Source organism: Alligator mississippiensis, chromosome 2, assembly GCF_030867095.1.
Source record: "Alligator mississippiensis isolate rAllMis1 chromosome 2, rAllMis1, whole genome shotgun sequence".
Lineage (NCBI taxonomy): Eukaryota > Metazoa > Chordata > Crocodylia > Alligatoridae > Alligator > Alligator mississippiensis.
In genome coordinates this window covers 27860248-27884265 of record NC_081825.1, presented here as the reverse complement: position 1 = coordinate 27884265, position 24018 = coordinate 27860248, and the positions used below count along the sequence as shown (strand labels likewise).

The following is a 24018-nucleotide window of genomic DNA, read 5'->3' as shown; positions in this document are numbered from 1 at the left end:
TTGGGAGGTGGCATCTCAATGAACTTGGATCCGAAAGTGACTATTTCACTTCATCTTTATCAATGGTCTGTCCATGATTCAGGAAGAACCTTGCAGTTAATGCCCTCAGTTTCATGTGCTATATTGGAACACACTTGCAGAGCTGAAAAATACTTTGTATCATAATAAATAGATTTTCACTTAAATTATCATATTTGATTTTAAGCTGCCTGTCTAAATAGCAGATCTCTTTAAAAGCCATGCTATTTTTCACAAATATTTTGATATATTTGAAAAGACCATTACATTTCAAGAGACTACATAATTTCTGGGCCATGGGAGGTAAATATCCTACATTATTGAATATCCAATAATAATAATTGCATGTTCCTCTAATGCTTTTGGTTTAGCCTGACTTGGATTTGCTTTAAAAGCAATTTAAAAGCATTTCTTTAAAAGCCTGAAGAAATAGGACACATGTATCACATTGCATCAGGTTTTGACAGATTAGAATAACATACAATATACCTGCCCCCAAGTTATAGCCACATTCTGCCTTGCCTCAGAACAGTATGAACAAAAGTAAGAGGAAAAGGCATTATGGCAGATCCTCTAGGTAGGAGAAGACTTGTGTCTACAGTATGTGTGGGTATCTGTGTAAATTAGTAAAAATAGTCACAGATTTAATTTTATTATTTGACTGTTTCTGAACATTACAGATAAAATTGCCACGCAGAACATACTACTGGGATGCTGCTTATAGATGGAAGGCTGGATTCACCCCACTGCATCCACATTCTTTTCATGCAGTATTGCATGTTTATAAGTTCAAAGGTTTACTGATTTCTTCTCCCCCTTTTGAAGTGATCATTTTCATTGACATAGTTAAACAAAAGTAATAGTTTTACCTGGTAGTTACTTTTGGCTGCATTGAGGTATTCACATAACATTTTTGAACTCACAAACATTTAAATAAAAAAGTATTGGGTTATTATTGCCCAATTAACTTTTGGATGTCTTTTTACTTTATCATAAAAAAATGTAGTGCATCTCCTTTGAAGTCAATTGAATCCCTTTTATTTACACACAAGAGCTGAGGGTGTTGAAACCTACCAAGAAATTGTAAATCAGTCTTGGCACAAGATGGTCAACCTATTCTGATTCTATGCCACGGGTGATTTTCTTGTCAAGCACATTTGATACTAGTTGAACTGTGGATCCTGAAAACAGGTTCTTGTGAGTTTATAAACCTCAACTTCACATGAAAGAAATTGATTGATTGATTGATTTGATTTATAAGCTGCCTTTCATAACTAAGGCTCGGGGTAGTTTACAATAAGAAAATAGAATAAATTAAAACCAGGAGACTGACAAGAAGACCAAAACAACTTAAAAGCGAACTAAACTAACAGGTAAAACAGAGACCCCTCTAAACAACATCTCATCCTAGCTTTCAGTTCAGTAAATGCCTGCTCAACTAGAAAGATAAAGCGTCTGAAAGATGTTCAGGCTCAGGCTAAGGCAAGTAGAGAGTTCTGTATGAAGGTCTGTATATAAGTCCAAAATAATAGATGCAGACATTTAAATAATTACCTAACATGGAAATGTCAGTATGGTTCCACATTGCTTTTCCAGACAGTATTTCATAGCTAGACCTTTCCTTACACACAGACACATATGCATACATCACATATTATCCCCAAGTGTACACTGAATGATTCAGAGTAATTTCTTATTTATCCTAAAAGTAATCAGCAGTTGCTACCATAACTTACAACCATAAGCTTCATCTTCTAATGAGATTTTATGATTCTTACAACATTTTAACACCAGTATGCTCCTTTTGCCTGAAAGAGAATGCTGTCACTTTTATGTGACATCATAAATCATATTATATGAATAATTTCCAGGATGTAAGTGCCACTTTTTTAGGTTGTTTAAAGTTTCTTCATAAATCAGTACTCTACTGAACTAGTGTAACAAATGTTGCAATTTCAGCACTGTAACCACTTATTGATTCAGTGTCTAGGCACTTAGGATAAGGCTAGATGGTGAAATTTAAGTATACTTTATCACATATTTAAGTCATTTAAAGCCTTATTGTAATTTAGAATTGTATTTCCCATGGAGTTTTAAATTTGGAATAAGTTGGTTAAAAGGGAGCACATGTACTGAAATCTTTGTTTTGTAGTAAACCTGGTTAGTCCAAGGGTGTCAAACCTACCCTGTACTCTGGGCCAGATGAGGACCACCAGGTTCCTCACCAGCTAAATTCAGCTCAGGGCATAGGGTATCTGTGGCAGGACTGGTGACGTCAGATCCATCCCATGGTATAGGTTGGCAGTTATGGATCCAGCGTGAGGCATGGAGCAGCAGCAGATCCAGTGTGGAAAATGGGGTGTCATCAGTGATGAGGCCAGTGATGGAGGTGGTAGAAGAAGTGGCCATGAGCCAAGTGGCTGCTGGCTACAGTGGTGGTGATGGGACAGGTGGCCACTGAGCAAGTGGACTGTGAGAGCACAGCCCTCATTCAATCTCCTGCCAACAAGGGCCATGTCCACTGGGGCACAAAGACCTGAATTCTGTGGTAGGCCATGTCCCCATCCTATCACACCTCCAAATTCCCTAGCCTGTCCATAGCCTAGTGGACCAGATAGAGCAGCTCTGTGGACTGGCTATGGGGGGTAGGCTTGACCCCCTTACATTAGCACATACCGAGAATATAACACATACATTGCATACATATATATGGATACCCAGAATATAATATGCACCTTGGTTTGAAAGGCAGAATGAAATAAAAATGATCTTTCCTAATAGTAAGTAAATGAGTGGCAGCAATGAGGGAACTAAGCCTGCTCATTGTTTGGCTCCCTGTGCATTGTTGCAGATGTTATTTTCAGTTTCAGCTGGTAAGTGGCAGAAACTGCTCTTATAAAGGGTGCACTCCAATTACCAGTCACTGGTTTTTGGAACAAGGATGTGTGTTGTATGCAGGAAAATACAGCATATTCATTCTCCAGTTCAGTGTAATAGTATGCAATGGCTGATCTGCTGAGGTGAGTAGACGCTTCAGTTCTAGCAATCTTGTAGTGTTGTTGTAGCTGTAATGTTCCAGGGAATATATGAAAAGCAAGATTTGTTTGGTAGTATCATTTATTGCATCAAGCATATAGTTTGGAGAGATGATAGCTAAACTTTCAATCACAAAATATTCTTTCTCAGGTGAAAAAGAAGTGAATGCAGCCTAAACTAATTATCAGTAGGCACATGTACATGAGACTCTGACTACGCAGTAGCCTAATAATATTGTGCTGTAGCATGTCACAGCACAGACAGCGCTAAAACATTACTGCACAATATTATTAGGCTACTGCACAGAAGCATCACTTAAAACATTTGCTGACACTACTGCGCAGTAACTCTGGTCACTGCACATTTATTTACTACTTGCTAATACAGGTAATAAATAAATGCACAGTAACCACGGTGCAGTAGCTTCTTCTATAGATGTGTCCAGTTAAAACTGTTGCTTTTTGGTGTTCCCAATTATGAAAATGAAAATGGTTGCTTAGAAAAAAAGAGGTAATAAAGCAGTAAACCCATGAAACAAGGAAAGTATTAAAAGTAGCTACAGATAAATCTTCTTTCCCAGACCTGGGAATGATCTTTCCTTATAGTAAGTGAATGTAATTACAGCGTATCAGAGCAGACTCGATTCATCGGTAATTAATTGAGTGCTGGAGCATGGTAATTACCACGCTCCAGCAGCTTCCTGCATCTTGTGTATCAGCATTCCTGTGCTTCAAAATGGTGGCAGGGGCACTTGAACTAAAGGTCATTGAATGGTCACTGCAGTGCTTTAATTAAAGCGCTGCCCCTCCACCCCCTTGTGTGGGCCGGGGGTGAGCCGGGCCCGTCTTTGCGCACGCAGGCTGTGGCCAGCAGCCTGGGCATGCGGGGCTGGAGAAAATCGCGGGGCGGTTAGGTACGCGCGAGCTAGAATTAGTTACGGAGGCGTAGTGGTTAATTGAAAAGATTATTTACTTACACCCAAGATGGTCGCGGTGTAAGCTGGACAGTTTTCCAGGTGCAGCTCCGCTTGAGTTCTCGTTGGAGGACTCTGACAAACTCGGTTCTTTGGCCCCGGAGTTGTTTAGGCTCCGCGGGTTCGGCAATTCTTTCCTCACGGAGCGGCTGAATCTCCGTGGGTTTTGTTCGGTTCCCAGGTCCCCCGGAGCTGTTAAGACTCCGTGGGTTCGAAAATTGGGTATATAGGATAGGGATACGTCTAGGATTGCGCTCGGCAACGGGGAGAGGCCAGAGGCTGTTTAAACCTCTGTTGCCTGCTTAAGAAAGGCACGTCGGGTCCGCAAGGGTCCACATCGCTTAGAGATCTTCACACAGCGCGAAGTCTCCTCCTCCTGGCGAGTTCTGTATCTCGCCAGGTTTCCTCTCTCTCCTGATGTTCGTGGAGTCCTCCAACTTGGGCGGAAACCACTGAAGCCTTTTGTACGGCTAGCAAGCCAATAGCTAGCCGCCACGTGTGCATACATTTAGAACCAGCCAACAATGTGGCGTGACTCTAAATACAACTGGCGGGAACTCCTTTGCACCGTGCATCTCTGAGATGCAAAAGAAATGCACCATGCAAAGAAGCTGCAAATTGGCGGGAAATCCCCCGTTGCACCAGAGTTCTCTCCCGCAGCAGAGAACTCTACCGTGCAAGGAAACTGTAATTTTAGCGGGAACATAATTTAGCGTTGCCGAAGCACACACAAACAACAAATCACAACTTTGGGTTGTGACACCCCGGAGTACATGTAAAAGTGCCCAACGTACTAAACAAATGCACAGTAATGAATGCACATGGTTTTTAAGTGATGCTTAATGCGCAGCAGCCTGTTTTATTATGCATTAGCGTAATCACACTTTTTATGTGATGCTTTAATGCACAGTGGACGTGTATTAAAGTGAACATGTAGACGTGCCAATTGAAGAGTATCTCTTACGTATGGCAGGGTTTAAGATTATTGAACAAGCATGCTGGGAGAAAATCAAGGACAAGGCATAACTTGAGATGAAACTAGCAAGGGATGTAAAAGGAATAAAAATTATTTAAAATATATGCCAGAAATAAGAGGAAGACTACAAAACTGAATGCAGAAGAATGATGCAGAGACAGCTGAGATATTTAATGACGTTTTTACTTCAGTCTTGTCAAATAAGGTCAGCTACCAGATGAGCACAGTTGGCAACAAGTATAGGAAAGTAGATAAGCACCCTACAGCAGTAAAAGACCAGGTTAGGGATCATTTAGAGAAGCTGGTTATTTTCAAGTTGGTAGGGCTAGACAGGATGTACCCTAGAGTACTGAAGGAGTTAGCTGAGATAATTTCAGAATCATTGACCCTCATGTCTGAGAACTCATGGAGATCAGATAAGATGCTGGAAAGGGGCAAATATAGACCCCATCCTTAAGAAAGAGAAGGAGGAGTTTACATAAAATTACAGACTGCTTAGTCTGACCTCAATACCAGAAAAGATTATAGAGCAAGCCATCAAGGAATCTATTTCTAAGCACCTGGAAGAGGTGATCAGGAACTATGAAAACGGATTAATCAAGAGGAAGCCATGCCTGACCATCTTGATTTCCTTCTATGACAAGGTAACAGGCTCTGTAGATAGGGGAAGAGTAGTGGATTGAGATCAAGGGTTGATATACCTTGATTTCAGCAAGACTTTTGACAATGTCTACCACACTGTTCTCATTAACAAGATAAGTGTTAGGGTAATAATAATATGTGGATTTTGGAGAGCATTGGATCTGCAGCTGGAACAAGGCTTTAATCTGTGTCTCAGCAAAAGCTGCTGGTCACAAGGCAGAACGATATATTAAAAATAACCTTGCAAATGCTTAGGCAAGCAGTTTTCTAACAAGGTTGTAGTGTTAGAGCCCATTGTGTAAGTAGAACAAGATGCAGCCTATCTGCTATCGTCAGGAGATAAAGCAGAAGCAAGACCTTGGAGATGAAGAAGGAGTCAGCAAGAAACCAGAAAGTACCAACAAGTGACCGAGAGAAGCAGAGATCAAAGTCTTGCACATGTGCTCATAGCAGAGAGGCATGTAAATGCATGAAATGCATAGGCAATTCCATGGTAATGAAGTAAACAGTAAACAGAGGCAAAGCTCAAGATAGGAGAAATGGGTGGAACAGAAGGAGGGACAGTGTGGAACAAATGTTAATATGTATGAACCAAGGTGTATAAAATGTAAAAAGAACTAATGTTCAGTGTGGTTCCCTGGTTTGTTGGTTTTTTGGGAGCTAGTCAAAGCTGTCTTCATTCTGAATAAAGCTGTTGTGAGCAATGTGTGCAAGTAGTGTTTGCTCCCTGCTTGCTCTGGCTAATGAGTAACAGGATCCATGAGCGATTGGACTGTCCTCTCCCTAGTCGTTGGGCACCACATGGAGTCAGGGTCTAACAATAAGGAATTACAGATGTGGGGCACTTGTACACATGATGCCATTACCATGTACATGTGACAAAAATTTCACTTTGTGTGACTTAATGGCATCATGCTGTACATATGCAGGAGTTTTGGGGGTTTAAATGAGTTTTCATTGTTGCCAACTAAACTACATCCTGATGTAGTTTAGTTGGCAGTGATGCATTGCAGCTATTGTTCAGCTCACTTCTGGCCACAGGGGAGGTGGGCAGTCTCTGCTGAGAAGGAAAAAAAAAAGGGATCAGGCCCCTCACCGTAACAGTGACACAATCCCCTAAATTCAAATGGTGGGTTTCAATTCAAAACCCACCGTTTTAATTTAGGGGACGTAGAATGCAACCCTAAGGACTACTTCCCCTCACCCAGTGTATAAGCACCTTTGGATAAAAGTACCATAAGGTGGATACAGAACTGGCTGGATCATCATGTAGGCATCAGTGATTCAATGTCTAATTTGGAGGAGGTATCAAGTGGAGTTCTCAAGGGGAACTACCCTGGACCCAGCATTTTTTTAATACCTTCATTAATGATTACAAGCAGGGCTGTCCAGCTTTTAAGCTCCCTGGGACCACAAGTCCTGGGAGCTGTACTAAGTAAGGAGCAGGTGGCTGGGCTGCTTGCCACATGGATGGTCTCCCTATCCTCTCACTGCAGCACACCCCAACCCCCAAATGCTACAGCAGGCACCTCCCACCACTGCACCACACAGCCCAGATTGCTGCCCCCTCATGCATGGCCCTGGGCTCACTTTCAGCTCCTCACAGAGCATGTTGCACTGCCCCAACTGCAATACTTCTCTCTCTACTCTTCATTCCCTGTGGCAGAGGCAGGAATCAGCAGCCAGAGGAGGGAAGGAGGTTCCACCTGGAGTTGTAGCCAGAGCAGCTGGGGGAACAGCAGCTGGGATGGAGCCTGGAAGCCCCAATTTAATCCCTTGAAGGCTTCATGAAGCCTGTACACTAGCAGTTGTACAGCCCTGATGTGGAAGAAGGGATTGAATGGCCACCAAGTTGGGTGGAGTTGCAGACACTCTGGAGTGCAGGGTAAGGATCTAGAATGACCTGGATAAACTGAAAAAATGGTCCAAAATCAATCAATCAGATCAAATTCAACATAGAAAAGTTCGAAGTTCTACAAATATGCACTTGCTAGGCTGCAGTACTGCCAGAAGGGACAAAGAAGTCATAGTGGACCATAAGCTGAATATGATACAGCAGTGTGCTCTTATTGTGAAAATAGGATATTGGGCTAGAAGAATGCCTTACCAATCAAAGGAAGTGGTCTTACCACTATATTTGCCACTGGTGAGGCCACATGTGCAGTACTGTGTGGGCCCCACACTTCAAGACAGTTATATACAAATTAGAAAGAACCCAGTGGAGAGCAACAAAAATTATTAGAAATATGGTAAGCATCACTTAGAAAGAAAGGGTGAAAGAAGTAGGATTATTTAGTCTAGAGAAGGGAAAGACTGAGGAGGGGTTTGATATCAGTCTTCAAATGCCTGAAGGTTAATTAAATGGAGGATGGAGATAGACAATTCTTTATGTCCACAGGGGTGCAGGGCAAGGAGCAATGTTCTTAATTTGAGATATTAGGAAGAACTTTCTCGCTATGAGGGTGGTTAAGCATTGGAAAAGGCTGCTTAGAAAAGTTGTGGAATGTCTATGCTTAGAAGTTTTTAAGAGCAGATTAGATAGACTGAGATGGTTGAGTCAGGGATGATGCTGTCTTGAGCCAGGGGCTTGGACAAGATGACTGCAAGAGATCTCTTCTGGCCCTCTTGTTCTATGATTCTGTTCTTTGAAACAAATCTTAATTCAATTCAAGGCAGCTGCTCATTTAGAGGGAATGCCCAGTATCTCTGCCTAGGCAATAGGATATGAAGATTATCCTTAGTGAAGCTGTTTCCATGTGCTAGGAAGAACTGCAGTTTGAGGGAACTGTTTAAATGCTTATACCACTTACCATTCAAGTCTGCAAGTATGATCCTGGTCCTCTTACTCCAGGCTTCCTCACACACTTCATCTGCCTGCTCCCCTGGCATAGCCAACCATGTAGAAAGGTTTGTGATTGTGGTGGCAAGTTAAGATTTTGAGGGGAGTTAGCATTCAAGGTAGCATAGGGTGATTCACAAAACTCTGTGAACTTTTGAAACATAAATGACCATGGGGGGAGGGATACGTGAAGTCTATAAGAAATGGAAGAGGGATCACTTATATGTTATGGTAATACTTCCAACTTATATCTGCCTTGATCACATCTATCAAATATGGACTACCCACAGCAAAGAAATGCAATACTTCTCTCTCTACTCTTCATTCCCAGCCTGGACATAATCTTGTAAAATAGTTTTTTTCAGTGGTAACCATGTGAAAACAAAAACATCTCAAATGTACTTCAGCGTTCATGTTTATGGGTGCATCCCCATGAGCAGAAATGTGTGTTTCCCTGGGGACAAACAGCAGCAGCAAAATATGTGCTGCTGCTGCTTGTGCCCAGGAAACACCCATGCACATGTGCTCTGGCTTGCGACATGTTACCCCAGGTAGGATCCAGCATCTGTGCTGGCCCCAGCAGCCTTCCCTGGGACCTCCAGGGCTGCAGCTATGGCAATCCAGCAGCATAGAGCCTGGCCAGCCGCCAGAGCATGGCTCCAGCCAGCCAGGCTCTGGTTTCCAGTGACGTGCACCATCCCACTTTTCTAACAGAAAATGGGTTTTTTTGACACTGGGATCTCCCAATTGCTAACCCCCCACCCTGCACTGCAAACTAGCAGCACTGGGAGTGCCTGCATGTGCAGCATGTGTGGCACACATGCAGATGGGTCTGCAGCATTGCATACTGCACATCTGTGCTTATCTGGATGTGCCCTGACAAGCTAGTAAAAAGATCATTTACTTTTGTATACTGCTTTCCTTTGAATGTATAATTTCACCAATCTAGCTCTATTATGCAGGGAAAAGACACTTCAGAATTTGCAAGCATCCATTTCATACATATATAATGCATTTCCATTTCTTATTTTACAGGGATATCAAACCTGACAACATACTGCTGGATGAACATGGTAAGTTGCTACTCAATATTTTGTTCCAAAGATTTCCATAGCCTCATGAGCTGTTCAGGTGGCTCTGATTAGTACTGTGTGACACTGGGTTTGTATCCCAAATTTGGTATCTCTTTCTGTAGCAGTCTATCTGGCTTGTGAATTGGCTTGATATATTTCAAATTAAATCACCTTTAGCCACATGGTAGACCCTATCAGAAAGTAAAGATTTATAGATATACATAATTCAGTAAAAAGGAAGAGGATGAAATATCACTTGAAAATTTAATTTTTATAAGCATGGGTGTCTGAAGTCAGGTTCCTAAATCTCCATAAATAAAAAGGTATGATTTTGAGGAGTAGTGCATAACTATAGTCCCACTTCCATAGCTGTTGGAAGTTCTCAGGATCTATAAACAAGCAATTTTTTAAACAGGTGCCTGGATCTGGAATTAGGTTCCTAGATTTAGACAGCCAATTTCAGAAACTTAATCCCAAATCTCTACCAAAAATCTATAGAGCTAGCTTATATTACAGTGAAATTTAAGATGGCAAGGTAACAAATTAAGTTTTCTAATATGCTTAGTAGGGTTGGAGTATTGTTGTAGCCATAATGGTCTAAGAAGTGTTCAAGAGGCAAGTCTTTTTTATGTCTTTTATTGAACCAACTGTATAGTTGGGAGAGCTGTTGGACAAGTTTTCAGGCAACAAGTATCTGTCCTCAGGTCTGTCCAACAACCCTTAATTATACAGTTGCTATATCTCAGATATACCAACTATGCCCCTCTAATACGGATATTAACAGCATTGCCTTAAATGAAAATCCTTTGTCTGTTTGCTTGTATTTAAACATTACTGTATCAATATGTATATCTTTTTCATACTGCAAAGACTAAGAGCTGCTCGAATTAAAGTGCTTGGAGCGTCACATGTATCAGCATCCCTGCTGTGAAAAATGGCAGCAGGGGCACTTTATCTAAAGCTTGTCGAATGATATTTAGTTAAAGCACCCACACCACCATTTTCAGTGCAGGGATGCTGATACACATGATGCTAGAGTCTGCTGGAGCACGGTAACTACTACGCTCCAGCAGACTTGATTAATCGAGTCTGCTCCGACTACACTATGTCGAAGCAGCCTCACTGCACATGTATAGGAACCCGTAAGTTACAATTGCTTAACAAATAATGCTACAAAAGCCTGGAATTTGACCCTCTGAATAATGAATTCAACACAGCTGAATAACATCAATGTTTTTAAGTATGTAGGCATATTTTTAGTAACAAATTGCAGGCATGTAGGTGTTAATATTCCCAAGATATTAGTATCAGCAAAGAAGCAACAAATAGAAATGCCTTATATTTAAGTCTTGGGTGAATTAGTGTTGTCAAAGGCAATAAGAAATAATGTGACAATAAGCATATCAAATCTCTGATGGACAGCTTTTAAATGTGGTTGCCCTCATCTTTCCTTGTCTCCCATCAAGGTTAATTTCAGTACAAAATTAGCCTATTTCAATAGAGGTTCCTCTGACAGCTCTACTGCTGCTAGTACTTCAATGGATCCTGACAGTAGCCTGTGTGTTATAGCAGAAGAGGCTGAACCAGGTAGCCCAGATACTGAAAGGTTCGGTAACTCTTAAGATGACCAAGGTGGCCAAGCATCCCCTTTCTTCAAATCCTCAGAATATTGCTTCATGCCAGCATTCCTTAGAGCTCAAACTGTCTCAAATGAAGATATAATCATGGCCCTTCACAATCACAAATGATCACTGGGCAGAATTAATTAACCAGCTATTTGAAGAGGAATAAGAAACAGGAATCTTGCACCTTAGATGTTTCCTATATGTCATTAGATTATATAGCCTAGACCTAGTCAACTTCCTCATAATGAAGCTTGCTAGACTTCTTGAAGCTTTAGAAGCTTAAATGAAGCTATTTTTCTTCACACTATTTAAAGTATGTAAAGGCATAGTCAGCTTCCATCTAATAGCAGGCTGCTAACTATGGGCGTGCTGAGTGTGTTAAGTGTTACTAAGAAGAATTTTTCCAACTATTTGGGTTGGTCTAATAAAAGATTTCAGATTTACCCAAAGAACCTTGTCTGCCTTAAGAGTTAGTGTGAGCAGAGCAAAGAAGTCTAACAGAAAATCCTACAGAATAAGCCTGAACTTTTTAAACTCTGGTCTCAAAAGTACTAAGCCAATTTCCTCCATTCTTGACCTTCTCCTTATTATTAAGATTCATAAAGTAAGCTATCACTGAATTCAGCATGCACAACATTTATGGTTGAGGCTTGTGTTATTCTTTTAGATTGCCTAGACCTCATTTGAGTGATTGTGTTGGCTGAAACTATATTAAACTAAACTAAAAATTTAGGCTCAGTACAGGCATTCAAGAAGCCTGCAATGGAAGTGCTATAACTTTTGAACTTTACTCTAAGTGCCCCCATTTAGATTGGGAGAAAGAAGAACACATTAGCCCTTAGGGGGCAGAGGGGTTGGGGCCTGCCTGCATGACCCAATTGCAGCAGGTAGGGGGCCGCCTCTCACACACCTCCCAGTGTGTCCTGCGGGCTCCCTGGATTGCTGAGGACTCCCAAGGAGAGCCAAATGGCCAAGCCACTCCAGTTGGCTGGTGGGGACATCACAGCCCCCACCTGGACCAGATGCAGCAGTGGCTCATCATGGCCATGAGCCATCAGCCAGCCATCCTGGGCATGCCCACCCAGTGCACCCTGCACCTCCTGCGTGTGTGTGTGTGTGTGTGTGTGTGTGTGTGTGTGTGTGTGTGTGTGTATCCCAGACACCTGGGATCTGTCTGTGTGTCCCCCAGATACTTGGGTTCTGTGTGCATGTGTGTGAGTGTACATGATGTCTGGGTTCTGCGTGTGTGCACCCCTTTCCCCCTCACACACACACAGAACCCAGGCATCCAGGTCATGACTGAGCCACTGACTTTCAAGCAGCCAATGAGGACAGTGCCCACCTCATGCACAACTCCCTGTTCCTTGGGGTGATGGAGAGCGGGCACTATGCTTCTGGAGCCCCTGATCTCATCATAAGTGATGTCATCATCCCCCAATCCTCATTGGGGGCCTGGTCTATCCCCTCCTGCCCTGGCTCATGAAGACCTATAGGGGACAGCTGAACCGTCAGAAGAAGCACTTCAGCAAGGGACCAGGCCTGGCACCACGAGCACACACAACGCAATGCAGGGATGTGGGAGAGGGTGATCCCTCTGACCATGTTGTTGGCTCTGGACCAACACAGTAGCAGGCTGTTCGGATCCATGAAGCCCTGGCTGACTACCTTCTTACCCACGTAGACCAGGAGCCCTCCATGTCTGAGTAGGGCTGGAGGGCTTTCAGTGCCCACACCCTGGCACCAGGCCTGGGTCACCTTTCCTGAGCTCCTTTGGCCCCACATCACAGCCCAGGCTGCCTGGGCACCATTCCCCTTCTCTCCCTCCCCGATCCCCACCCCCAGGGGCACACACTGGGGTGCAGAGGAATGTGGCATGAGGAAGATACGTGCCTCAGTTTAAAATGTTGTGGTTGCCAGATTTTTCCTGTGTTTAATAAAGAAAGCCCGTTGAACATTGTCCATGTCTCAGCCTGGTCCCTCCTCCTGATTCACACAAAACAGCAAACCTTTGGCGGTAGTGGGTTTTGGCAGGAGGGGGGTTGATAACGGGGCAACAGAAACTTGAAGGGGGTCTGGGGTCAGGTAGAACACTGCAGGGCCTGAACTCAACAAACATGAAACCTTGGAGGGGGGATGGGGCCAGGGGCTTTTGACCTGGCATCCTACTTTCACAGGTCTGGAATCAAGACCAGGGACTTCTCCATGTAAGAGCTGGATAGCTGTGTGATCTTGGACCCAATGACTGTCTGAGAGAGCTGTGGGCCAGGAATCATTGCTGCAGGGGACACTAAAGACTGCTGGCCCTCCCATACAGGACTTCTGGCCCCTTGGCTTCCAAGGCCATGTCTTCCCCTTCAAGGACCACAGACCCACAGGCCTCCCTGATGCCCTGGACTCATATCAGGCAGCTGGTCCAAGCCAAGGTGTAAGCAATTCCTGCCAAGGCTACACCACCCCCCTGCAGTGGGACCCAGGCCATGAGTGGGGACACAGGGAGTGGAACTCCCAGGCCTCATGGTGGAGAGTGGATGAGCTGAGGTCACCAGACTCTGCTGCCAGAAGCTGCCCTATCAACCATCTGGCCTGGTGAGCTGGTAGGCTGCCCTTTCTGCCCTGCTTTGAGTGCTTCTGCACCCCTTCAGGTCTGGCCAGAACCACTTGGGGGGCTTTGCTTAGCAGGTATTTGACTAGGCTTTCCATACATCCAGGTTTTCCTGGACATGTTCCCTTTTTGGACCATCCAATCTCCATCTGGGGATTTTTTTGAAATATGAACAAATGTCTGAGATTTTGATCCTGTCCACTGGTGGGAGCAGGAGGAGGGTGATTGGAGGCAGCGGGTGCACATGGCTGGCATGCGGCCAGAGAAGGTGGTGGGAGCAGTCCCGGCAGCTGGATACAGGTAAGCCTGTAGAGTGCAGGGGTTAGAGGTCCAGAGTTTGGGGACTGTCCAGGGAGCTCTGTGTCTGTATGTGTGTGTGTGGAGAGGATGGGTGTGTGAGGTGGGGTAGGTGCCTGCTGGTATTGGGGGAAGCTGTCTGGGTGACAGGGCTGTGGCAGGGCAAGAGAGATGGGGGGCAGGCACCTGACCTTTCAGCAGAGGAAGGGGTGGGGGGATCCTTTGTGGGTCCATGGCTCGGCTGGTAGCACCAGGGGCAGTGCCTGTGCTCGTGGGGCTGGACAGACTGGGAAATAGGTTGGGGATTGCCCTGGGTGGCCAATACAGCAAGTGCCTGTGCCATCAGAATCAGCAAGAACCCATTGGAATTCACCCATGGATAGGATCAGAGAGGAGGGGAGGGGAGGGGAGGGGAAAAAGTAGGGTTGGGATGCTTGCCAGTCTGTCCAGGTATGCAACCCAAGAGTCACCCTGGCAGTGAGAGCCAAGAAGCTGAGCTAACGATCCCCAGGTGGAAATCCTTCCATCACATTTGTCACTTTCCAGGAGTGGGAGGGAGGCATGGAGGAAGGGAAGGAGGGAGGTCTGGGGTTTTTTGACAAGGGGGCAGGTGCGGCTGGTGAACTCAGACTGGTGGGGCAGTGGAGTGTCCCATGGGAACTGGGGGAGGAGACTTGCAGACGGCCAGCTGTGGGGGAGGGGAGGGTTGCAGCCTCCCCACTACCAGCCAGAGTGCCCAGCCGGCTGCAACCTGCCCCCCACCCAATCCCAGCCGGTTGCAACCCCCCGCCCCTGTGGGATGCTCCACCGCCCCACCAGTCTGAGTTCATCAACCATGCCTACAAGGGGGGATTTTTTTTTCTCATTCCTGCAGTGGTTGTCAGACATAGATACATGGTATCTCCAGTCCTTGACCTGGGGGTGCTCTCTGCCAAACCTGCTGTTTATCCATTTGCCTGATGCGCTCAATACACTCTATAAATGCCTTTCCACGAGTGCTTTGTGGGGAGTGCTCAGGATATCTGTGTTTAGGCTCCAGTCTCCCATGGAGCACATCATGGCCCTGAGAGAAATGGCAAGGACATGTCAATTATGCAGATTTATGATCCTATTGAATGAGCCGTACTCTTTTAAGCTCCCCAGAGCAGTGGTGCAGGGGTGAATTGATACCTTGGCTGGGCTCCAGGCTTCAGCAGGGAGGCTGTGGGGGAAAGAGGGCAATTCATCCTTCCCTTATGCCCCAGCATTCCTGCCCCCACTCTGGACCCAACCCCTTTGTGGGCTTTTTGGCCATAATGGCCTAAGAGGGGCTGCGGCCACAGGGTGTGGCCTGTGGCAGCCTTGGTTCCCCCTGCTACTCTTTTCTTCAACCCCCCCCCCCCCCCAACAGGGGCTCTGTGTTTCCTCCAGGACCTTAGTCCCTATCGGGGTTGCATGGAGCTGGTGCAAACCTTACCATCAAGAGTTGCATGGTACCCTTGTGTGTGGCCTGATTCATTAGAAGTGTTGTGAGAACTGGCTGCAGATCCTGCAGGTCGTGCCAGCACAGCAACTTCTGTGCTGGTACTGGGCAGGGGATGATACTGACTCCACATCTCTGGCAGGGGTGCAGAGACATATAATTGGACTTGGTCCAAAATAGTCACAACCCGTGTAGGAGGAACAGTGTCGTAGGGCAACCCTCCACCTCCTCTTCCTCTGCTTGGGTCCCTGCAAGCAACTCCTCCAGAACACCCCTTGTTCAGTGGGCATGGTGAGGAGGGCAGCTGCCCTGCTTTTGGTGAGGAAATGAGACAGGTCCTTGTAGAATAGCATGTTTTGCTGCCAGCCCAGAGACCACTTTCTAGTGTCAAGCACACGATAATAATGCATCCTCATCAATGTGGTTTTGGTAAGACACTGCTCCAAATCTCTGTTGTGATCTCTTGCCTGCATCTCCTGAGTGATATGCTTGAACACATTTCTGATTCAGTGCCCTTTCTGGAGCTAGCACTGGATGTCCTCCTCACCCCAGATGGTGATGAGATCCTTTATTTCCCCAAACTGCCACTTACGTCCCTATGCTGGCTGTTGAGGGTGGACTGCTCAGGTTCATCCATGGTCCATGGCAGTGCCCATTCAGGTCTCAGTGTCTGTGGGTCTGGCTGTAAAGGAGTGGGTGGAACGCTGGAAGGATGACTGGATGGATGGAAGCAGTGGTAGCCACATGAGGGTGCAGTGCCTGGCGTGTGGTTCTCGCTCTCATTTCAGGGGCTTTGGGCCCCTGCTTCCACTTCATCTGGGCTCAGCTGCTCAGGTCATCTCCAGAATCTTGAATTGTCTAGGGGCTTTCAGCTGATGCCCCATGATTCTGGCAATGCCACATGCCCCGCCCAGGCTGTAAAATTCAAGGATAGACAGACCACATGGTGCCTTAAAATCATGGAGTGTCTCTCTGCTCGCCCCAGGTTCAGTGCCCCCCCAACCATATCTTCCCACACACTGACTTACCTAGTTGATTATCTACTAGCTATCTGGTGATCAGTGAGGAAGAAGAAGGGGAGTCAATCAGCATTGAATGAGAATAAGGATGTGGCAGAAGACTTCCTTCCAGGAAAAAAAGAATGGGTGGCACATATTTAGGGCCCACCTCAGCCACTCTTACTTTACACTCTTGTAAGATGGAGGACTTTAGTGTAGTGGATTCTGTTACTGGCATGTTGTGAATTTGAACCCCAAGTAGTATTTGTCAAATTTTACTAATTTCATTTTTTCACTTTTTCTTTCCCCACCCCTTAACTGGCACTGTGTAAAGTCCCTGTTTGGAGGAGATTGCAACATAAATATTAGGGGTGTGCAAAACAGGCTGTATTCGATTTGGGTTTGGATTCAACCTGAATGGGGGACAGTGATTTGATTTGTTGGTTTGAATTACTGTCCCAATTCGATTTGGCTGAATCTGAATCTGAAGATTCCATGTTGATTTGGAGAATCAGTGCTTTGGCCGTAGACAGAGCTTGAAATGTTTTTTCTACGTACCTCAAGGTACCGGGCATGGTTTGTGAACACTACGATGGTGGGGCAGGTGGAGCATCCCACAGAAATGCAGGGGAGCCCCCCATGTGCTCAGTGGCAGATCAGGAAGTGGACCAGAAGTACTTCTGATCCACATCCAGGTCCATCACAGAGTGCACAGGGGACCGCCCCCTGCCCCTCATGGCCCCAGTTCAAAATGAGTCAAAACAGTGTCGAATTGAAACAACCAGCAAAATTTCACACAGCCCTATTAGCTACCCTACATATGTATCTCTGGGATTCCCAGCAGCATACCTCAAGCTCTGTAATAAGTTGTGTGAATCTCCTTCCTGTCATGCACAAGGTTCCAAACCATTACTTGAGTGATGAGAATTATTAGAAATTGTCTTTAAGACTTTAGAACAGCTTTTTCTGTATTAAAACAACTCTTCTTAACAAAACATAAATCTAATAAATCATCCTGAATCCCACTGGTAGATGGTTTCACTACTTTTCCATCTTCCAACCTTGATAAAGCTTTTGTCTAGCTACATTCATTTGAATTATCAAATCGCTTGGTGTTGAAGAAGCCAATTAATAGGGCTTAGACTCTTTTGAACAAGAACATCCATATATGCAAACCAGAGGCTTAAAAAAACAGGACTATGAAAAGAATTAATCTAGAGGGTTTTTTTAAAAAAATCATGATTTTAAAGCAATGATAATGTTCTGATACCTGGCTAATGCCTTTCTAATATTTGGAGTTGGTGATGCTGGGCTTTGGGTGACTAGTGGGTCTCAGTGGGTTCATCTACATGTGTGTTTGCTGCAGCACCAGTTTACTTGCAAGTAAATTACTCATGAATAAACAGTGCTGCGCAGGCATCTACATGGGCAGGGAAGCGGGAGCAAATTTCCTGCCAATCTGCTCCTTCTTCCCAGGGCCGTGCAGTGGGCCCCTGTCACCACCAAGGAGAGCTCCAGGCTCCGACCACTGCTGCTAGCAGCCAGCAGTCCCACTTGCTGCTCTCTGGCCAGCCACTTCCCTGGCCAGGAGCAGCGTGCCCAGCTCAGGGACAGCACACGGCAATGCTCTCCTCACTGCCTCTGCCTCCCTGTGCCATGGCTGCTCCTGCCCCTGCCCCTAGCAGTGACAATCAGTGCCCCAAGCTCCTGTTGGCTGCCGTGCTGGCCCTGGTGGCTCACTGCACTGACCACTAGCTGGCCCATGGCCATCTCACCCGTCCCAGCTACCCCATGTGCAGCGACTGCCTGCCCACCCACCACATGCTGTCCCAGGGCTGCCAATGCACACCTGCTGCCTTGACTTCATCAGTCTGGCCAGACCCTGGCAGGGACACCAATGATGGGATCCATGATGCCACCACCGGGGCCACCGTCGCCCTCCTGGGCCTCCAGCCCTTCTGCCTCTGGGCCTGACAGGCCAGCCAGAACTGGTGACAACACACTGTCCAGCACACCTGGGACAATGAGCAGTGGCTAGATGCCTTCAGAATGACCTGAGGTCCAGGGCGGAGCTCTTCCGTGAGACCTGGGAGGACAAAGCGCAGTACGCAGAAGATGACTGCCAGTGGGAGCACCACTTGGGGTGGCAGTGGCAGTCCGCCCCTGACAAAGCCCCAGGAGAACCGCACACACACCAGCAGGGGCCAGGGTCAGGGCACGAGCAGGGGCAGGCGTGGGAGGTGCTGGCCAACCACCTTCTCCAGCACTCCCCGCTCTAGACTGACTGCAGCACTGCCCATGGACCTCCCCACTGCAAGCATCATGCTTACTGCCGATCCATCTCAGAAGGACAAGTTTTTATTCCCCTCACATCAACCAACACCCTATCCTCCCCTTCCCTCCCCAACAACAACAAACAGAGCCCCTCCCCCTCCCCCCAACAAACAGAGCCCTTCCACCAGCACCCCACCCACCAATGATAAAAAAACCTTCTTCCGCATGAAAATTATGTACAATGTCTTTTGTACACTGTCCCAGGGTGGGGGGCCATTGGGTGGGAGTATCTATAGGCCAGAGCCCAGGGACAGCAGGTGGGGGCTCACTCGGGGCGATGGTGGCCAGGGCTCCTCCACTGCAGGTGGCTCCCACTTTGGCAGCTGATGGTAAAGTCCTGACCCCACTACAGGTAACTCCAGCACCACATCTGCATGGAGCTGGGGCAAGCAGCAGGCCTGGGCTCCAGCAGGGGGCTGGGTGGCACCAGAACCAGGGCACAGTTGTGGGCAGGGGTTCCTGGCTGCTGAAGGTGTTGCAGGACCTCTTCCCAGGCCCAGGTTGGGATCTGCTGCTGTGTGTGTTTGTGCTGTATATGTAGAAGTGATTGCATAATAGCTCAAAATGCAGTCTTACTTTTGTGTAGTGTGTGGGGTGCATAGAGGTATCAGGGGGGTATGGGTGGGTGGGTGTGGGGTTTGTGGGGAGCTGTGGGTGGGTGGATATGGGGGGGTTGTGGGGATGTGTGGGGATGGTATTTGTGGGGTGTGTGATGGTGTGTGTGGGACGGTGTGGCTGTGGAGTGTGTGGGAAGGGCTTGAAGGTATGCAGGATGTTCATGGGAACCCCCTGCGTGTGCCCTCCTGAGCCAGTCAGCACTCACTCCCCACCCTGCAACAGCCCCAAGCACCCTGTGGCACCTCCCCACCACTGCCAACAGCAAGCAGCCCCAGCACGCCCCACAGCTGCTCTGCACTGCCCGGCCATGGCATGTCTTGCCATCCCGGGGCATGCAGCAGTAGCGGTGGGGACCAACACATGCAGCCGCGACCCTGTGCACCCCGTGCCAGCTCTGGGCTCACCCGTCGGGACTGAGTATCAGCAGCAGCTCAGCGTGGGGGAATGTGGCCCATCCCCCCTGTCGCCACCAGGCAGTTTTTGCTGCAGCCACCTGAAGCCCACATAGCACCTGATCTGCCCTTCACCACTGCCTCTGGGATGCCCAGCATGTCAGCAGTGACAGTGTGGAACGGCCGCAGGGTAGCTCACAGGTGGTGGTGAAGGAGCCGCAGCATAGCCTAGCATGGCACGGGCTCTGGGCAGCCACAGCAAAAACTGTCCGGCTGCGAAGGGGAGGGGCTGCTTTCCCATGCACTGAGCAGCAGTTTCTGCCCAGCTTCTGCTGCCACTGTTCAGCCCCAATGGGTGAGCCTGGAGCCAGTGCTGGGGCCCAGGCTGAGAAGTGGTGGTGTGGGACAAACTGCTGCTCAGCATGGGGGAAAAGCGGTCCCTCCCCCTCCCACTGCCAATGCTTCCTGGTGCAGCCACTCGAACCCCATGCTGGGTTGCCCTGTGTTTGCTCTGCGCTGCCACCACTGCCCCACTGGGTCACCTAGAGGCAGCAGTGATATGGTGGAGGTGCAGGACAACTCCATGCAGGTTCCGAGCAGCTGCACCAGGAAGCGCCAGCCATGGGGAGGGGCCACTTTCCCCCCACGCTCAGCAGCAGTTTGTCCTGCACTGCCATTGCTCAGCCCAGATGGGCAAGCTCAGGGTGTGTGGGGTTGGGGCTGTGTGTGCTGGTGCCCACCTGTACTGCAGGGCCAGGGTGGTGGGGACTGGGAGTGAGCGGGCACATGGGAGCCCGGGCCCCACGCTCTTGCTGCCCCACTCTGGGCCCTACCAGCAATGGCCCCAGGACACCGGCGCGGACCCCATGCTCCTGCACGCTGACTCGTGTCCCCCCCCCCGCTGCAACCTCCGCCACTGCTGTCCCCACTTTCCTGACTGCCTGCCAGCCACTCTGCACTGCTCAGCTCTGAGTCCAGTGGCTACCAGCTGCATGGCCAGACTGCTGGCCTCAGCAGGAGCTGGCCCAGCCCCGAGGACTGGGGCGATTGCCCACAGTCCTCCCCTGCCTCTCTGCCCCCACCCCTTACCTAAATTTCCAGCTCTGACACAGGGAGGCATGAACAGCCCCACGGTCTCAGGCCAGATGCCTCTGTTAGGTAGGGGCTTCCAACTGGGTGGGGCAGGGCTGGCCAGGCCTTGCTGTTGCAGGATCCTGACGTGTCTTCCCCTGGCTCCTACTGCCCTTGGCTCCTGTCATTTTTGACAGGCAGCCAGGGCCAGATAAATATTAATTTTCTAAATTTTTTAGGGGTCCCGTGGGCCAGATAGAAGGGCCTGGCAGGCTATATTTATCCCACCCATGCTGTAAAGCCATGTGAAAGAAGCTGCTTATGTGAGTTTGCAACACTTCAGCAATAAGTTGCTCTGTACCAGGGGCTGTGCAGTGCCTGGGCCCAAATTGGGGGCTGGGCATGAACGGGTTCCCAGGGACCATGGTATGTGAGACAGGCAGGCCTGGGCCCAGACAGACACTGGCTGACCCTAGCATCCCTGCTCGCTTTCCTGGACCAGTGGGCTGCTGGGTGCTGCCTGCAGGCAGCCTGCCTCCCCCACCCTGTTCCCAGGGTAGAACAGGACAGGCTCCTGGCAGCACATGCTGCCATGGCTCCAGATCCCACTGCCTCCTCCCCTCCTCCTGCAGGCCAACTGCTGTCCTATACTGCCACCCAGCCAATGGTGCCCAGAGTCGGAGGGCACAGGACTCCCAGATGACGGGGATAAGGAGCTGCCTGTCCTTCCACAGGGGTTTTCCTGGGGATGGTTCCCTGGGGCCAGCCCCGCCATGCTGCCACTGCACCCCAAGCATGCCCCTGCTGTGCATGCTCTGGTCAGTGCATGAGGAGTTTTTGCACGGAACGACAGGTGCCCAACCCACTACTCCCTGATGCTGATAGCCACGGTGGCCTGGGCACACCTGCACACCTGGTTATGGGACTGTGAGCTATGATGGCACGGGGGTAAACCCAAGCTGCCCTGCAACCCTCCACTGTCAAAGATGGCATGGCTACTTGCATCGATATGTTCCTTGGCATGTGAGAGGCCTGGGCCCACCTAGCTGCGGGGGCACATGCCACCCAGTAAAGATTTACACTGTCTCCCGCCTCCCTGTGTGCTATGTGGAGGGACTCTGGGGACAGGGGAGCCCTTCCCCAATATGGGCCTTAACACTTGGCTGGGGCTGGCATGGCTCTGCATGGTCATGGCTGTCAGAGACAGCGTGCGGTTCCCGGTGGTGTCCTTGAACAGCAGGATGCAGCAGGTGAGACTGACAGCCATGCAGCAGAGGCAGTGCACCACAGCACCTGCAAGTTCAGGGCAGGCTGCTGGTGTAGGCTGCGGGCAGATGGAGGTGGCCCTGCTGGCCAGAAGATGCTTGCAACTGGGCCTGGGGGCTGGCAGCAGCTTGCAGCAGCCTGTAGGCCTGGATGGTGTAGGCCTGGCAATTGTGTGGCACTGTGGTGCCAGGTACTGGTGCCGGGGTGCAGTCAGGCTGATGAGGCTAGCTCGTGGCCTGCCCAGGGGGACACCAGGCCTGGAGTCATCTCAGGCTGCCTGCTTGTGTGCCCCAGGGTTCAAAATGCCTGCAGGCTTTTAAAGGCCTGAGGCAGGGGTTGCTATAGAACAGCCCAGCCCTGGAGCAGGAAAGGCTCCAAACCGGGAGCCCTGGGGCTAGCCTCAGGCTGGCCTTCTAGTGGCAGGGCTGACCCAGGAGCAAATTTGCTCCTGGGTCATGTTCTACATGTGCATTACTGCACGGTAACTAATTGTGAATAAATTTGATACCTGCATTTGCAAATCATGAAAAGACATTTTTAACAAATGACATGTGCAAGTGTATATAACATTTGTTCTGTATGTGGCTGCTGTTTTAGCTTTGCTAAATGAAAAAGAAATCTAATAAAAAAGAGAGGAAAAACAATGCACCATGAGAGTGATAATTTTCATTGTAAATCAAATATTTGAATCAATCTAAATGGGTATTATGTCATTGATTTTCTAGAACAGGCCATCATGCTTGCATGCTAAGAGGGAGGATCATTTATGAAGCTGTCATTTAAGAGACAGACCTTAATATTTATCTATCAAAGAAAGAATAACATATTAGTTTGCAGAGAGACATGCAGTTTTTTATTCTATTGTGTATATGAAAATGCTTATATGTCTTGCTGTCAGGAGTGCAAGACTAACAAGCTAATTGTATGCTGTGTGCTTTTCTTTTTCAAGAAACCATTTCCCTATAGTCTTTTGCTGCAGAAACAAACCAGCTAGGTCACAGGCAAGGATGCTTTTATTGGGCTTAGCCATCAAGCAAGGGTGCAATGTTAATATGTGATTTAAAATTATCTCTGATAATAGATGGAGCCGGTACCATCATCTGTTGTTAAAACTGCTAGACATTGGCTCTCATAAAGACCCTATATCATTTCCTTGCGATTTTGGGCTGAAGTTTTTGATGTTATGTATCTGCCTCAGGCTGTAATTTGGACGGGGGGGGGGGGGGGGGGGGGGAATTTCAGCAAAGAATTGAGCCATTTTGGGGAATCCGATGACAGATACATGTTGTACAAATGTCAAAAAAAGTATATAATCATTTAATCAGGAAGGCCTAGTGTCCCTGCTCTTTTCTGCAGCAAATGAGATAACTTCCATGCATAATTCCAAATCATCCCCAGACCATGGTCTGTCTGTTGTGTGCACAGAATGAAGCTGTGGTTCTGTGGAAAAAAAAACCTAGTGCAGTCAACTCTCATTTGCAGCAGTAACTGAGAAGAACAACAGCCTCTAACCAGCAACAGTTCTCCTGGGAATGTTGTCTGTGTCATGTATGCAGCTGACACTCTATAACAGCAGTAGCCATTTAGGAGCAGATATATACTGTATGTGAGCAAATAAATAAAGACTGTATCCTTTTGCATAAATACAAAAAGCTGGAATTAAGGTTGATAGGGTAGACAGTTTGTTATGCTAGGGGACCACAAGCATGAAAGCAAGCCTAACTCTCTTCTTGAAGGCTGCTCCCATCCAAGCTGCCCTGCTCCATCCTCCTGCACTGGGTCCTGCCTGCTGGGCC

At 47.9% G+C, this 24018-nt stretch overlaps 1 protein-coding gene across 2 annotated transcripts in view; it reads left to right on the top strand.

Annotated features, from left to right (window-relative positions):
* The window catches only part of STK32B (serine/threonine kinase 32B), a 325870-nt gene that overhangs the window by 205781 nt on the left and 96071 nt on the right, over positions 1-24018 (top strand). For both annotated transcript variants that reach the window (XM_019479571.2, XM_019479582.2), the window contains exon 5: positions 9520-9557. In XM_019479571.2, the coding sequence (XP_019335116.1) occupies positions 9520-9557 (38 nt within the window). The remainder of the gene's footprint in view (positions 1-9519; positions 9558-24018) is intronic.